At 46.5% G+C, this 14,766-nt stretch overlaps 1 protein-coding gene across 2 annotated transcripts; it reads right to left on the bottom strand.

Moving 5' to 3' along the window:
• Window positions 1–2,734: 2,734 nt before the first annotated feature.
• ZNF331 (zinc finger protein 331) lies at window positions 2,735–14,632 on the bottom strand. Of its 2 annotated transcripts, XM_043896806.1 has the most exons (5): window positions 14,499–14,632; window positions 12,524–12,595; window positions 9,197–9,281; window positions 7,126–7,261; window positions 2,735–4,553 (listed from the first exon to the last, which is right to left on the bottom strand). In XM_043896806.1, exons 3-5 carry the CDS (start codon window positions 9,203–9,205, stop codon window positions 3,238–3,240), a joined length of 1,461 nt encoding a protein of 486 aa, XP_043752741.1. In that variant the 5' UTR covers window positions 9,206–9,281; window positions 12,524–12,595; window positions 14,499–14,632; the 3' UTR covers window positions 2,735–3,237. The 2 variants fall into 2 exon arrangements, with proteins under 2 accessions (XP_043752741.1, XP_043752752.1); XM_043896817.1 differs by lacking the exons at window positions 9,197–9,281; window positions 12,524–12,595; window positions 14,499–14,632 and having other exon boundaries at window positions 7,067–7,258.
• Window positions 14,633–14,766: the final 134 nt, after the last annotated feature.

Raw genomic sequence — 14,766 nt, forward strand, 5'->3', positions numbered from 1 at the left:
ATAGGATGGTGATACATGTACCTGTGGGGCTTCCCCTGTGGCTCAGATGGTAAAGAATCCACCTGCAATGCAGGAGAGATGCGTTCGACCCTTTGATCAGTCAGGAAGATCCCCTGGAGAAGGGACTGACTTACCCACTCCAGCATTCTTGCCTGGAAAATCCCATGGACAGAGAAGGCTGTCATTCGGTCCATGGGGTCACAAAGAATTGGACATGACTGAAGCGACTTAGCACGCACGCACACACACACACCGACTCACAGCAAACAAACCTAAATTAAACTAATTCATAAACAGTATAAAACGGTATGATATACAAAAAGAACACATACAAAAATACTTCATGGTTTTCTTTATTGCAAACAATGCCTGTATCATAATTGAAGGAAACCAGGTACATCATCCTGAAATATACCTGACATAAAAGTTATTTTGAGCTGAAGGCAATTAAGCAGTAAACACACAAAAAGATCGCTCTGTCCAAAGGCAGGAAATCAATTCTCCTTTTGATGAAGATACTCTAACCAGCCTACAGATGGCGCCAGAGCAATTTGCAAGTAAACCTCATTAAATGAAGATAAGGATTTTTAGTTTTGTCGCTCAGCCATGTTTCTTTCACAACCCCATGTACTGTAGCAACCCCCTGACACCTCTGTCCATGGGATTCCCCAAGCCAGAACACTGGAGTGGGTTGCCATTTCCTTCTCCAGGGGATCTTCCTGACCCAGGGATCAAACCCATGTCTCTTACATCTCCTGTGTTGGCAGGTGGGTTCTTTACCACTAGCACCACCTGGGAAGCCCTTAAGATATACATAACCCAAGGACAAAACAGCTTTAATGGAGCTGTAACCTCAACGCTGAGATATGCCACACATAAGCCCGGCTTCAGCTGGGTTCGGGATCCTCTGTTGGCCTTCACAGGGCACGCCTCTGGACTCTAACCACCCAGACACCCTGTGCCACAGCTCTCCCATAGGCTTTAGCTCTCATCCCAGGTTTCCCAAGCTGTATTCATCCACGGCATTCAAGTCCTCCAGCTCGCAAAGGCTCCCTCTCCAGGACTCTCTCCTTTTCTCCAGTCTCCCAGACCTGTCTGAGCTCTGGCTGCTCCACCACCCATGCCCGTGAGCCCCGCTCCAAGCTTATCAAACTCACTCCTATGGGCTCTAGCCCTCCCCTGCCCAGACTCTCAGATTCCCCACACAGGCTCAAGTCCTTTCCCCAAGTCAACCCCCATCTTCACTTAGGACTGACCCTCTTAAGACGGCCGACAAAGGTCCATATGGTCAAAGTTATAGTTTTTCCAATAGTCACGTACGGATGTGAGTCGGACAATAAAGGCCGAGCACTGAAGAATTGACACTTTTGAATTGTGGTGTCGGAGGAGACTTGAGAGTCCCTTGAACAGCAAGGAGATCAAACCAGTCCATCCTAAAGGAAATCAGCCCTGAATATTCATTGGAAGGACTGATATTTAAGCTGAACCTCCAATACTTTGGCCACCTGATGAGAAGAGCTGACTCACTGGAAAAGACCCTGATGCTGCGAAAGATTGAAGGTGGGAGAAGGGGACAACAGAGGATGAGATGGTTGGATGGCACCACCGACTCAATGGACTCGAGTTTGAGCAAGCTCCGGGAATCGGTGAAGGACAGGGAAAGCCTAGTGTGCTGCAGTCCATGGGGCTGCAAAGAGTCAGACACAACTGAGTGACTGAATGATAACTCTTAAGACAGCTCAGGTCCCTTCCGAGTCTACCTGCTCCCTCCACACTCAGACTTGACCCTGGGCCCCAGCCCCTCCTCCAGGGCAAATCCACTTGCATCTCTGGAGCACTGGCCTCCCCAACCCTCCCAATCCCCTGCTTTGGGACCTCCAGGACCTGGAGAGGTCCAGTGTGCTGGTTCTGTTCCTTCAACAGGCCATGTGTGAACATCCAGCAAAGACACTGGCTCATATGTAATTTCAATATCAGCCATTCTGGTGTCTAGTGACTTCCAGGGCAATCTGACTTTGCATATCCCTGGAGTGATGACATTTAACTCATCTCAACTTACTTGACATCTGGTGATCTCACATGTTTGCCTAATTCTCCTTCCACCTTGTATTTATTATTTTTATTGGCCGCACTGTGCAGCTTGTGGGATCTTAGTCCCCCAACCAGGGGCTGAACCAATGCCCTCGGCAGTGAAACGGTGGAGTCCTAACCACTGGACTGCCAGGGAAGCCCCTCCCTTCACCTTTTTTTTTTTTTTCTCCCTTCACCTTTTAATTGATTTGCTGTTTTATTATTGACTTGAATTATTCTTTTTATCCTTTGTGAATCCTTCGTCAGATTTAGGTAAATGTCTTCTCCCAGTTTGCTTCTTGCTTTTTCATCACCTTCATGATGCCACTCGATGACCGGAACTTTGAACTTTAGATAACTTCCAACTTAATAACTTTTCGTTTTCGGTTGAGAGTTTTCTGTGTACTAGGAAATGTTGCCCACCCCGTGGTTATGGCAATCTCCTCTATTTTCTTCTTCTTTTTTTTGGCTGCACCATGTGGCTTGTGGGATCTTAGCTCCCTGACCAGGGATTGAACCTGCAGACTCCACAGTGGAAGCACGGAGTCCTAACCACCGGACCGCTAAGGAAGTCCCTACATTTTCTTACAGAACTCGGATAGACTTCTCAACTCACTGCCCCTACAGGATGTCTTCCTGTAATAACTAATAGCAATGCTAATGCTAATGAGAACAACAACAGCAGCTAATATTTATTGAGCTTACACAATATTCCAGATACATGTTCCGGGAGTTCACATGTACCAAACTCACCTAATGACCACAACAGCAGTATTAGGTAGGTGTGATTATCCCCACCTCACGAATAAAGCACAGCGGGTAAGAGCTCCTTCTCCCAGCGTCTCTCAGGCAGTGAGAGGTGGGAGGGTGGTGCTAACAGGTTGGGGTGAGCGCCACAAGAAAAGCTCTTCCACACACGTTCCACTAGCACAGTTTCACCTTAGAACACATCTGAAATACAACAGAGATGAAGCGGTGCTGGAAGGTTTCTATGTGCTCCTTGAAACTAACCTAATCCAGGAGATAACCGCTGACAGCTGAGTATGCTGTGATCAATAAGAAAAAGCGATTTCTCCAAATTCACCGCTCACACGACTTCTGACAGTCTATAAGCAGAAGAGTGACCAGTGAAGGCTTTCTTGCATTCACTCTCATCACTAATCTTCCTCATGTCGTGGAAGAAACGAATGTCGAAGGGAGGCCTTTGTAGACAAAAGGCTTTTCAATGGCGGGAATCCTCTCATGCTCTCGAAGCTGGTTTCCATGGTTACATGCGGCCTTTCCACATTCCTTACATTCAGAGGGCTTCTCACCAGTGTGGGTTTTCTGATGCTGTGTCAGCTGGTGGCCGTGACTGAAGGCCTTCCCACACTCCTGACACCCGTAGGGCTTAAACCCCGTGTGAATGCGCTCGTGCTTGACGAGGCTCGAGCCGTAGATGAAGGCCTTTCCGCACTCCTTGCATTTGTAAGGCGTTTCGCCAGTGTGGATCCTCTCATGCTGAGTGAGGTGGTAGCCGCAGTTAAAGGCCTTCCCGCATTCTGTACATTTATACGGCTTCTCCCCTGTGTGGATTCTCTCGTGCTTCACAAGACTCGAACCCCAACGGAAGGCCTTCCCACACTCCTTGCATTCGTGAGGCTTCTCCCCCGTGTGGATTTTCTGATGCTGGGTGAGATAGTTGACGCGGGTGAAGGCCTTGCCGCACTCCTGGCACTCGTAGGGCTTCTCCCCCGTGTGGATTCTCTTGTGTTGCACAAGGCTCGAGCCGCAGATGAAGGCCTTCCCGCAGTCCTTACACTCGAAGGGCTTCTCACCACTGTGGATGCGCTTGTGCTGAATGAGCTTGTACACCCGGCTGAAGGTCTTGCCACAGTCTTTGCACTCGTAGTCCTTCTCACCCGTGTGGAATCTCTGATGCTGGGTGAGCTCGTCGCCGCGCCGGAAGGCCTTCCCGCAGTCCTTACATTCGTAAGGCTTCTCTCCCGTGTGGATTCTCCTATGGATCACGAGGCTCGAGCCCCATCGGAAGGCCTTCCCGCAGTCTTTACATTCATAAGGTTTCTCGCCGGTGTGGATTTTCTGATGCTGAGTAAGCTGATTGCCCCAACGGAAGGCCTTTTTACATTCTTTACATTGATAGGGTTTCTCGCCTGTGTGAATCTTCTGATGCTGAGTAAGCTGATAGCCTCGGCTAAAGGCCTTCCCACACTCCTTACATTCATAGGAATTTTCTCTGTTAGGGAGTCTCTGCTGTGGCCGGACAGGGGCGCTTTCTCTATAAGTGGGGGTATCCCCACAGCTGATTATCCTTTGACTGGCACGTCCCTCTTGAGGGGCCCGCGATCTGTCCAGCTCACCTTCACACATCCAGTCAAGGCCACGGGATTTACTTTTTCTATTTGAGGTCCCTTTGGAAAAATTCATCCCATAAGTGTTCTTTTGTGAAGGTAAACTCTTGGTCTCGTATGGTGATTCCAAATCTGGAGGAAAAAAAACCAACACACACACACAAACAAATCCAACATATTTTGTTACTTTTTAAGGAAACAAAACCAAAACTAATCACAAACCAAAATCTTCTCTAACAAAAACAAAACTTCTCCAGTGGGAAAAATATGAATCACCTAGAGCTCTTATTAAGATGCAGATTCCATGTCTAGCATCACAACACTTAATGTGGAAGCACTGGAGACATTCCTGCTAAAATCAAACCCAAAAGGCACTGACTGTTATTAATAGCTCTACTATTTCCTATCAGCTATAACAGTTAAGCAAAAAAAACCCCAAAAAACAAAAAAACCTGAAGGGACAAATCTCAAAAATGAAGATGAAAAAGATCATAATTTGTAGATGTGATGACAAGCCTGGAAAACCAAGAAAATCAAATATACCACGACTGTAAAAAACAAAAAGATATAGTTGGATGGTTGTATATACACACACACACACACACACACACGTACTATCATTAAAAGTAATTCCTGATAGAAAGATTCAACATTCAAAAGATGATGTGTAGAACTAAATTTAATAATAAAACTGTGAAACACTTATGAGGCAATGCTTAGAAAAATCTGAGCATCAATAAAGATGCTAACTCAAGGGGCTACAAAACATCAAACATTTAAATTCATGAGTTCATAACAACACTAGAAAAATGTTAATGGCCAACTTAGAGCAGGCTAGGACACCAACCCTTTGTTATTAAAAGCTAATACTTTTTTTCGCTGAAAGAACAAAGATTTACCTTTCGACATGAGCAGTCCCACTACACCACCAATAAGCAAGTGGATCATGGTTACTCTTTAAAGAATTATTACACTGAACAAATGAAGAGGCAATGATAGAATATCATAATCTTGAACCCCAATGAAATACTGAATCTCGGTACTGAGTGTCAGCAACTGCTAATGACACAAAAAGAGACACAAACAGATGTTGCTTCATGATGGAAGAACAGAGCACCCAAGAAACAGTATCACCAAAAAATAATAATAATAATAATAATTTTATATATATATACAAAGAAAAGGAAGAAAGCACATGAAGCTGGGAAAATAACCACATCTCAGAAACTACTGATGGCACAGGGCCCTGTTTCACAAGCACTTGTCTCTCAACAGGGATGAAATACGAGAAGGAAAACCGACTGGGAGGGAAACAGAGTGAAGGTCAAGTTCAAGGTGGCAACTCCTTCCTCAGAGGCCCTGGGCCTGAGACCTTTGTGGGGAGCCCCCCAAATGCCTCAGAGGGGGCAGCTGCTCCCTGCCAGAGGGCTGCTCTGCACTGCTTTGGTATCTTTTCCCCTCAACCATCAAAGCTCTCTCTCCCTTGCTCCCGTAAGAGCATTGTGTCTGGCATAGAAACAAGATGTCTTGCTTTCAAAAGAAGAGAACGCCACAAGAGGCAGAACTTGGGGAAAAACTTATTGGCTCAAGATTTTTTTGATTGTGTTTCAGTCAAACGTGTCACAATCTAAATGTCAAAATGATAAAAGACTTCAGGAAACAGAAAGGATTGGAGGACAAAGAGGAAACCAGATGGGTAGACAAAGGGTCTTGTTTTAAGCTTATAGAGGCGAGTAGAACATGGCGGCTGAGCGTATGGATTTGGGGGCCAGAAATCTTAGGTACCATTTTTGCTTCTGCCTCCTTGACTGACCAAGTCACCCTGTGCCCCAGCATACTGATCTATAGTAATATAATAACTGCTCCTATCTCATCAACTAGTGAGAATGGGATGAAATATATTAATATACACACACACCATGCTCAGGATGCTTCCTGGTACACAGTAAGCACAATATTCAGTTCAGTTCAGTCGCTCAGTCGTGTCTGACTCTTTGCGACCCCATGAATCGCAGCATGCCAGGCCTCCCTGTCCATCACCAACTCCCCGAGTTTACTCAAACTCATTGCATATTATGGCTATTATTTTGCTAACAGAAAAATTAAGAAATTTCCTTAGATGTTTATAAGATGATATCATCTGGTGTTTAACTCAGAATTCACAGATTATAACTTTCAACCTCACTGCAGGTCCAGCGTGTAGGGAGTGGAATAGGCCCAGTGTGGTTTTACATGGATTCTGCTTGTTCAGTTTGCATCTACACAGAGGCTGGTATGCTAGAGAAACTCAGGTCATGTGTCAGGCCATCTTCCCTACAGGTGGGTCCCCACAGTACCACCAACAGCAATCTGGGTGTAAACGTGGGCTCATAGCATGAAGCTTGGTTTCTCCGAAGATAGTCATGAAATAAAATAAATAAATACATTTATTTTCATAAGTTAAATAACCCCAATCAACCCTTTGGTCATTAAGGAAGAGAAGTAATTACATGAGGGCCAGACAGCGGTGGGAAGATCACAGATGGGTGAGGAGGTACAGGTGTACACGTGATGCCCATTTCCGACTGGACAAAGCTCAAAATGTCCCTTGAGAGCAGGAAGAAAGAAATTCAATGAGGCTCTTGAAAGGTGGTCCTGAAGCTCACCGGGGAGGGAGGTGATGGTGTGGGCACAGAGTCCGGGTTGTCCGAGGCAGGGAACTTACCCAGTGAGACCAGGTTACTGTAGTTCTCCAGCATCACATCCCAGTACAAGTCCCTCTGCCTGGAGTCCAGACATGCCCACTCCTCCTGAGAGAAGTCGATGGCCACATCCGAGAAGGTCACCAAACCCACGCGTCCCTGATGGAGCAGAAGGACATGACTTCAAGATGAAGGAGGGGGAGGGAGGCCCATACTCTGTGCAGGGGTGGACACAGCGAGCAGATTAAAGGCCTGGGACCTGGGTGGGGGTCAGGGAGGTCACCGCTGCGACTAACGCTTAGCCCCTCCTGCTGCAAGGAAGACCATAGACACCATGGGGAATTCTAACCATGCCATTCTGCCAGGAAATGGCTAAAACAAGCCCAGGTTTCTCTTGTGCACAAGTACTGAGCCTGCTACATGCCTGTCTCATAAATTCTCAGCAAGCGTGGATTCCTACAGCATTTCTGTTCTCTTTAAGGAGAAAGGAAAAAAAAAATTGCCAGGGGTTTGCTTCCTGAATATAAAATCTTTTTCACCTTAGAAAATCAGGCTTGCAGGTTTGAATGTTTTCGAGCCTCAGGCTCATCATTTTGCCAGGTTATCTTTTATGAGGTCCGCCTCTGTGATGACAAAAGCAGTTTTTTTCTTTTTTTTTTTTTAACTCCATCAATATTGACAGGGTAACAGGCAGGAAGGCCAGGGGTCTCCAAACGAGGAGATAGGCTGCAACTGTTTAATCTCTCCCTGAAGCGGCAGGAGGAAACAAACTACAAGTGTCAGATTTTTTTTCCTTCTCTATACAAAATTAAAAGGAGGTTTCTCTTAAAATTCTGTGTTGCCATGACGACACCTGGTTCCACCTGAACTTAACTCTTCTCACTTGATCTTAGCCAAAAGGCCGAGAAGCGATGAACTTAACTCTTCTCAAACCTTGAGCTAACCAATGTGCTTTTCTTATGGAAATACTTTTCTTAAACTATGTTAATGAAACTATGTATTTGCTTTGGAATTTGCCTTTCTTCAAAATGATTCTACCTAAGACTAATTTTTTTCTTTTCTCAAACCTTGGGCTGATAACAGCTCAACAAACCAGTATTCGTATCAATTGTTTTATGACTGGGGGATGACACACCTCGTTCCATCCTGTCTCAAAAATGCCTATTGTGGGAGAGGGGCCTGGTGAGACTCCCTCAGCCTTGAGGTGCCTCTCTTATCTGATAAACAGCTTTCTAACTGACAAAAAACAGCTTGCAAAAAACTAACAAGGGGGCACTCTCCATCCCCCTTCTGATGTATATGTCAGAAGCTTCTCTGTTTCTTAATAAAACTCTGCTACACAAAAGTTCTTGAGTGATCAAGCCTGGTCCCTGATCCCGAAGCTAAATCTTCTTTAGAGGTCATGAATCTGACACCGTTCACTGTAAGCTGTCAATATGAACGGATTAGACTGAATTATTACAGTCATACATTTAGGTTGAGTAAAATGTCTTAAGTTCCCTGATTCCAGGAGTATACAATCATCTATTACTTTTATCTGAAATGACCTTCTTATCTGTTAACCACCCACTAACCCTGCCTTTTCTTTTTTCCTGATTTAGAGGAAATAGATATCAAATGATTTGGGAACACACAGACAGGTCTGTTTAAAACAAAATTCATCTCCTGGGTCCCCTGACAGGAACATGATCTCTGAGCCAGGGCTTCGTCACCCTCCAATTCTTTGTAAAGCCTGAGCCTGGGAAGATCAGTGGAGGTGAGAGAGGAATCTCATGTGGTCAAATGGGACCAACGTCTTGAACTCATCAAATCGTGGACCTGACTCAAATATTTCTCCCAAGGTAGTTTCTGCTTCCATTGTTGCAATTACTGTTGACAAAAAAAGTGAGCAGGGGAGAGACACTGAGTAACTAGCTCAAGGGTTCAGTGAAAAACTTTAGCCACAGAGGTGGGTACAGGGCTACACTGCATCATTATTTGCTGGAGCAGGTCTTCGGTGGGACTCACTTGGGCAGGAGGCTTCACAGTATTTCACAGAAGTATGCACAGGACCCAACATCACAGCTCAAGATGGAAAGAGAAACACACACTCACGTGGGCCATAGTTCTAGAAGTCAAGGACTGGTCAGTGCTCCTTGGGTCTCCGTTACTGAAGACACAAAATCCAGAGATGCCAGATCTACAAGAGGAAAACGAGGAGTGAAAATAAGTGCACCCTGGTCCCCAAATGACTTAGTACAGCCTTCTCACTCCACCTTCGCTGCCAAAGAACCCCATCTTCTTCCCCTACAAGCACACAAAAACACAACTGGAGAAGATTAAAAGGATTCTGGAAAAATCCAGTTCTCCCCGAAACTCCAGGAAACCCAGCTGCACAGATGGGGCAAAGGAGCTCTTATTTTATGTCTTGAAATTAGATCTCACACTGGAATGGGAGGATTCCTGGCCAGCTCCCTGGTGGGGGATATGGCTGAGAATCCAGCCTTGACCAAAGAGGGGTGCGGCCTTTGCCCTCAGCCTCTGACGTCGCACATGACAGGGATGTCTTTGCTTTGGGTAGGAGCAGGCCACACTGTGCCTTAGGGTGGGAGCTGGCCACACCAGGAAGACCACTCAGGTGGTGGGCGGGGATGGGGGGACCCTGGCTCATGGGCTGCAAGTTGACTTGGGGACTGAGATCAACATCTGGATAACACATCAATCACCTATGCCCACAGGACCCATCAATGATGTCCACGTGAGGAAGCCGAGTGGAAACTCCAAACGCTGAAGCTCAGGGGCGCTGCCCTGGCCGGCAGTACTCTGAGCCCGCTGTCGCTCGCTGACGCTGGCACAACGTCAGCTGGCGGCCTGACTTCCGGGAGAAGGCGCCGGAAGCCCCAGGGTGGAACTCGCTGGGCCCCACCCTGTATACCTGCCTCCCTGGTGGCTGTCAGCCTGCATCCCTGCCCTGTCATTCACAGCAACCAGGAGTGGGGCAGCGTTCGGCGAGTTCCAGGAGCCCCTCTAGTCCCGAGTTAGGAAACCTGAGGGTGGTTTAGGGAAGCTCCTGAACCTGTCTTTGGTGTGACGATGGAGGGGGGCTCTGTGTGGAGACCCGGCCCTCAACGTTCACTGATGGAGGCTGGGGGAGCCTGGGCAGAGGGCCCGTTACGGTCACTCACACCGTCCAGGGTGGGGGCGCTGCACCATGCCGAGTCGAGCTCTTCCGGCCTCTGGACAGGGTCAAGTCACCAAGACTTGGCAGGCGGACAAGGCGGAGAGAGAACTACCCAGATAGGGTCTGGCATTCTGAATCCAGCAAAGCTGGCTGCATAAATACATGCAGAATATCAAAGTGAAAATGTACTAGAGGGCTATTCAATGCTAAGTCAGAAGAAATGCTTGAAGACATGAAAAAATTTTCAGGTATATTGTCAGTAAGAAAATCAGGCTATTGAAACGACGTTTCTCAATACGCATACATACATGTTTATATACAATATACACCATGATCGAGATATATCTATATATATATATATATATATATATATATATATATATATATAAACACACATACATGTTGAGACAGATTCTCAAAAGATAAAGTTCCACTCTCTTTTGCAAAGGGGACCTCTTGAACTTGCAGAAATATCTCTGGATAACTTATTTTGGGGATTTTTTTTTTTTTTTTAACTGAATAACATCTCGTTTCTTTTTACTCCCTAATACCTAAACCAACTCTGTGATGTCTACATCCTCCCACATATGTTGGAGGACTGACTGGGAAAAAAATGGCTAAAATGCCAACTGATGCCCCACAGATACTGATAGGTATCTTGATGCTGCTTAGTCTTAGTCTTGAAGGGAGGGTGAGCTCTGCTTTTGAACCTGTCCTTCAGCCACAGTGTCCTGTACATAAACACTAAATCCCCTAACCCTACTAGCGTTCTCGTTGCATGCAACGCTATTAGGAGAAAATATGTAAGGTGTAAAACATAGAAAATGAATTCATTTATTGACACATAGAGTCCGTCATTTGGAAGTACTTTGGTCATGATCTGACATCATGAGAATGAAGCCCTCTTCCTAGCAGCTCTCAGGGTACATCACCCAGAATTCTCCAAACCCATAAATCCATAAGCTCATGATGAAAACCTCCGATTCCAACAGAGGGGCAGCCTACAAAATACCTGACCAGTTCCTCTTAAAACCACCAAGGTTGTCAGAAACAAGGGAAGTGTAAGAAATCAGCACAGCCTCGATGAGCTTAAGGAGACATGACAACGAAATGTAATGTGGTATCCTGGACGGGATCCTGGAACAGATGAAAACCACTGTGTAAAAACTAGGGAAACCTGTGGGGCTTCCCTGGTGGTCCAGCGGTTAAGATGTTGGCAGTTCCACTGCAGGGGGTGAGGGTTCGATCTCTGGTGGGGGAACTAAGATCCCACATGCCTCACAGCCAGATAATAACAAATAAATAAATAAATAAATGTAGTCAAAACTGTTTTTAAAAAAGCATTAAGGAAATCTGAATAAAGCATGGATTTCAGTTAACAGTAACATTCCAGAATTGGTTCATTAACTGCAACTAATATCCCATAATAATATGAGTTGTAAATAATAGGAGAAACTGGGTGCAGGGTACCTGGGAATTCTGTGTACTATCTTTGCAATTTTTCTGTAAAACTAAAACTGAAAAAAAAAAGGAAAACGGTTCTATAAAATACAATCTATTAAAAAGAACAATTTGCAACCACATGTGGCCCACAAAGCACAAAATATTTAATATGGGACCCTTTAGAGAAAAAATTTGCCAAACCCTGCTCAAGACCTAGAACCCACACACAGCATCAAACTGTACTGCCTCTCATCATTTGTAAAAAGATGTAACTGAAACTGTCAGACCTCAAATAAGACCTGGCTGATAACAACAAATTTCTATTTAGTGATTACTAGAGGAAAAAAAACAACACCTTGCTTTCAATGACAAAGACCTTTGCTCAAACCCCATTCTTAAAAACCTCACAAAGCTCAACACTTTGTCATTAATTCACTAAAACAATCAAACCCTTCTCCTTTCTTACTGTGCTCTGAAAGTCAGTCCTGTGCAAGAGACCAAAGATATGTAGCCTTTGATTCCACCTAAAAATTAATATCATAATATATTACCATATCACATGCTAAAACTGCTAACATTAACCTCCCAGTAGTATCCCTTGATCCTATTGGATTCTTAGAAGATCACACGAGAGGATGTGAACAATTTGCCTACTGAATATGTGAGTATTCATGATAGAGGGCTGGTCAATGGGGAAGACACCTGCACAATTGCTTGGGAAGCAATTATTGAATTAATACAGAGGACATTTCAGGTCAAGGAAAGCAAATATTCTTAAGTGCTACAGATTCAGATCATTTACTGAACAAAAAGTTCACCTGGAACTTGATGTGAAGATCTATGATAATCTGTCTTCTTCTTCAGGATGCTTTTTCTGGAGGACAGCCGGCCTGGAGGAAAGAATGGACAGAATGAGACACTGGGGCCTTTCCAGAGCACAGACTACATCAGGAAATACCCTCCCATTTCCAGTCTCAAAATGAGGTAATCGCTTTCCTCAAAGACTAAATTGGCAAAGCAAAAACTACACTCCCTGATACATAACTGTACTTTTTTGTTGCCTGCCTAAGTACAGCTATTTCACACCAGTATTTTTGAACCAAATCCTTTCAGGGAAAGCTGTGTCAGTCTTGAAGAATCAAAGTTACATAGTTAAAGGCCATAAAGAGATGTTTTCATTCTTCCTAGTTTAAAGAGAATAGACTTTAAGTAGGGAGCTTCGCACAGAAAAATCTAATTAAAGAGCTAAAATTAATTTTAAGGAAAGCATGGGCCTGGGTAATAGCATAAGTCTTCATAAAGCTAAAAAAAGACAGAGCAAATACCCTCCAAGACCACACCTAAGATGTGGTACATATGTACAATGGAATATTACTCAGTCATAAAAAGGAATAAAACTGGATCATTTGTAGAGACGTGGATGGGCCTACAGTTTCTCATACAGAGTGAAGTTAGAAAAATAAATATCATCTATTAATGCCTATGTGTGGAATCCAGAAAAATGGTACAGATGAACCTAGTTCCAGGGCAGGAATGGAGACAGGGACCTACAGAATGGACATGTGGACACAGGGCCGGGGCAGGGAGAGGTGGGTGGGATGAACTGGGAGATCAGGGCTGACATATACACAGACCAAGCGTGAAACAACCACTGGGGGCTTCGGTAGTGCACAGGGGCTCAGCGTGGTGCTCTCTGATGACCTAGGGGGCTGGATGGGTGGGGGGTGCTGGGAGGCAGGCCCAAGAGCAAGGGGATGGGAGTGTACTTACAGCTGATCCACTTCGTTATACAGCAGAAACTAACACAACATTGTGAAGCAGTTATACTCCAAAAAAAAAAAAAAAAAAAGGCACCGAAAACAAGAAGGGTGCACCCAGATGTATTTCAGAGATTCCGGGAGACTAGGCTCTACTAATTGGGGGTACCCCGCCCTCCCGCACCTCCCAGGTCAGGGACCTCGCCCTTCCAAAATAGAATCCCCACCCCCCCACCCCGGGACCCTTCCATCTTGTCACTCAGATAGCCTGGACTTTAGAAGGACGGCACCTCTAGCTCTAAAGTCGCCATCTCCTGCCGACACCTGTGTCAATTCCCGTCATTTTCATTACAGGGTTCGGGCTCCCACGTCCCTTGGGGGCCGCTGTGCCCCGGCAAGCAAGAACGTGAGGGCGGAGGGACCAGCGGAGACACCGGAGCTACAGGTGATACCGTCACACACCCCCTCCCCGGGCTCACTCAATCCGTGTCCACACACCCGGGCGCCAGCCTGCACCTGTCACAGCTGAACAAACGCACACACCGCGGCTGCGACACACCGCCTGACGCCCCCGCCAGAGACACGGCGCCCGGCTCCGCCAACCCCACAGACACGTCAAGGCGGCTCTCACAGCCCCGCCGCCCCCGCCAGAGCCCACGCGCGTGGAACTCACGCGGAGCGGAGCGGAGGCGTCCGAGTCCGAGTCTCACACGCACCGGGGGTGAGGGATGCACAGCCGCGGGGATGGGGCCAGGTAGCCTCCCCGCTTCACACACTCACGCGCAAGTGCGTCACAACCGCAGGGACCCGGCCCATGTCCCTCACCGACGCCCACGCGCACCTTAGTCTGTAGACAAGGCCGAGTCCCATCACACACACACACATACACACACACACGCACACGCTCGCACTCCTTCCGCAGCGGTTCCCGAAGCCACAGGCCGACGCTCCGTTTCGGGCCTCTGGGCCTTTTCCCGAACCGCCACCGCCCGCCGCCTTCCACTGCAGGTTTCTTCCCAGGATGCTAATTACTCACCGCTCTGGGCCCAACAACTAACACGGTGTCGGGAGGGAGGGAGCGCAGGCGTGCAGGTTAACTCCGGACAGCGTCGCCAGGAAACCAGAGCGTAAAAAAAAAAAAAAACAAAACTGACGCGCAGAAAGCGCATCTCCCAGCATGCAACTCCCGGCAAGGCTAATGGACTCGTGTCCCAAAGCCCTCTGGGAAACGTAGTCCAAAAAAAGGGGAATTTGCGGAGCTGAAAGCTCATGGGCTCTTTTTCCCAGCATGCAACTCCGCAACG

This window comes from Cervus elaphus, chromosome 4 (genome assembly GCF_910594005.1).
Source record: "Cervus elaphus chromosome 4, mCerEla1.1, whole genome shotgun sequence".
In the NCBI taxonomy this organism is placed as follows: domain Eukaryota; kingdom Metazoa; phylum Chordata; class Mammalia; order Artiodactyla; family Cervidae; genus Cervus; species Cervus elaphus.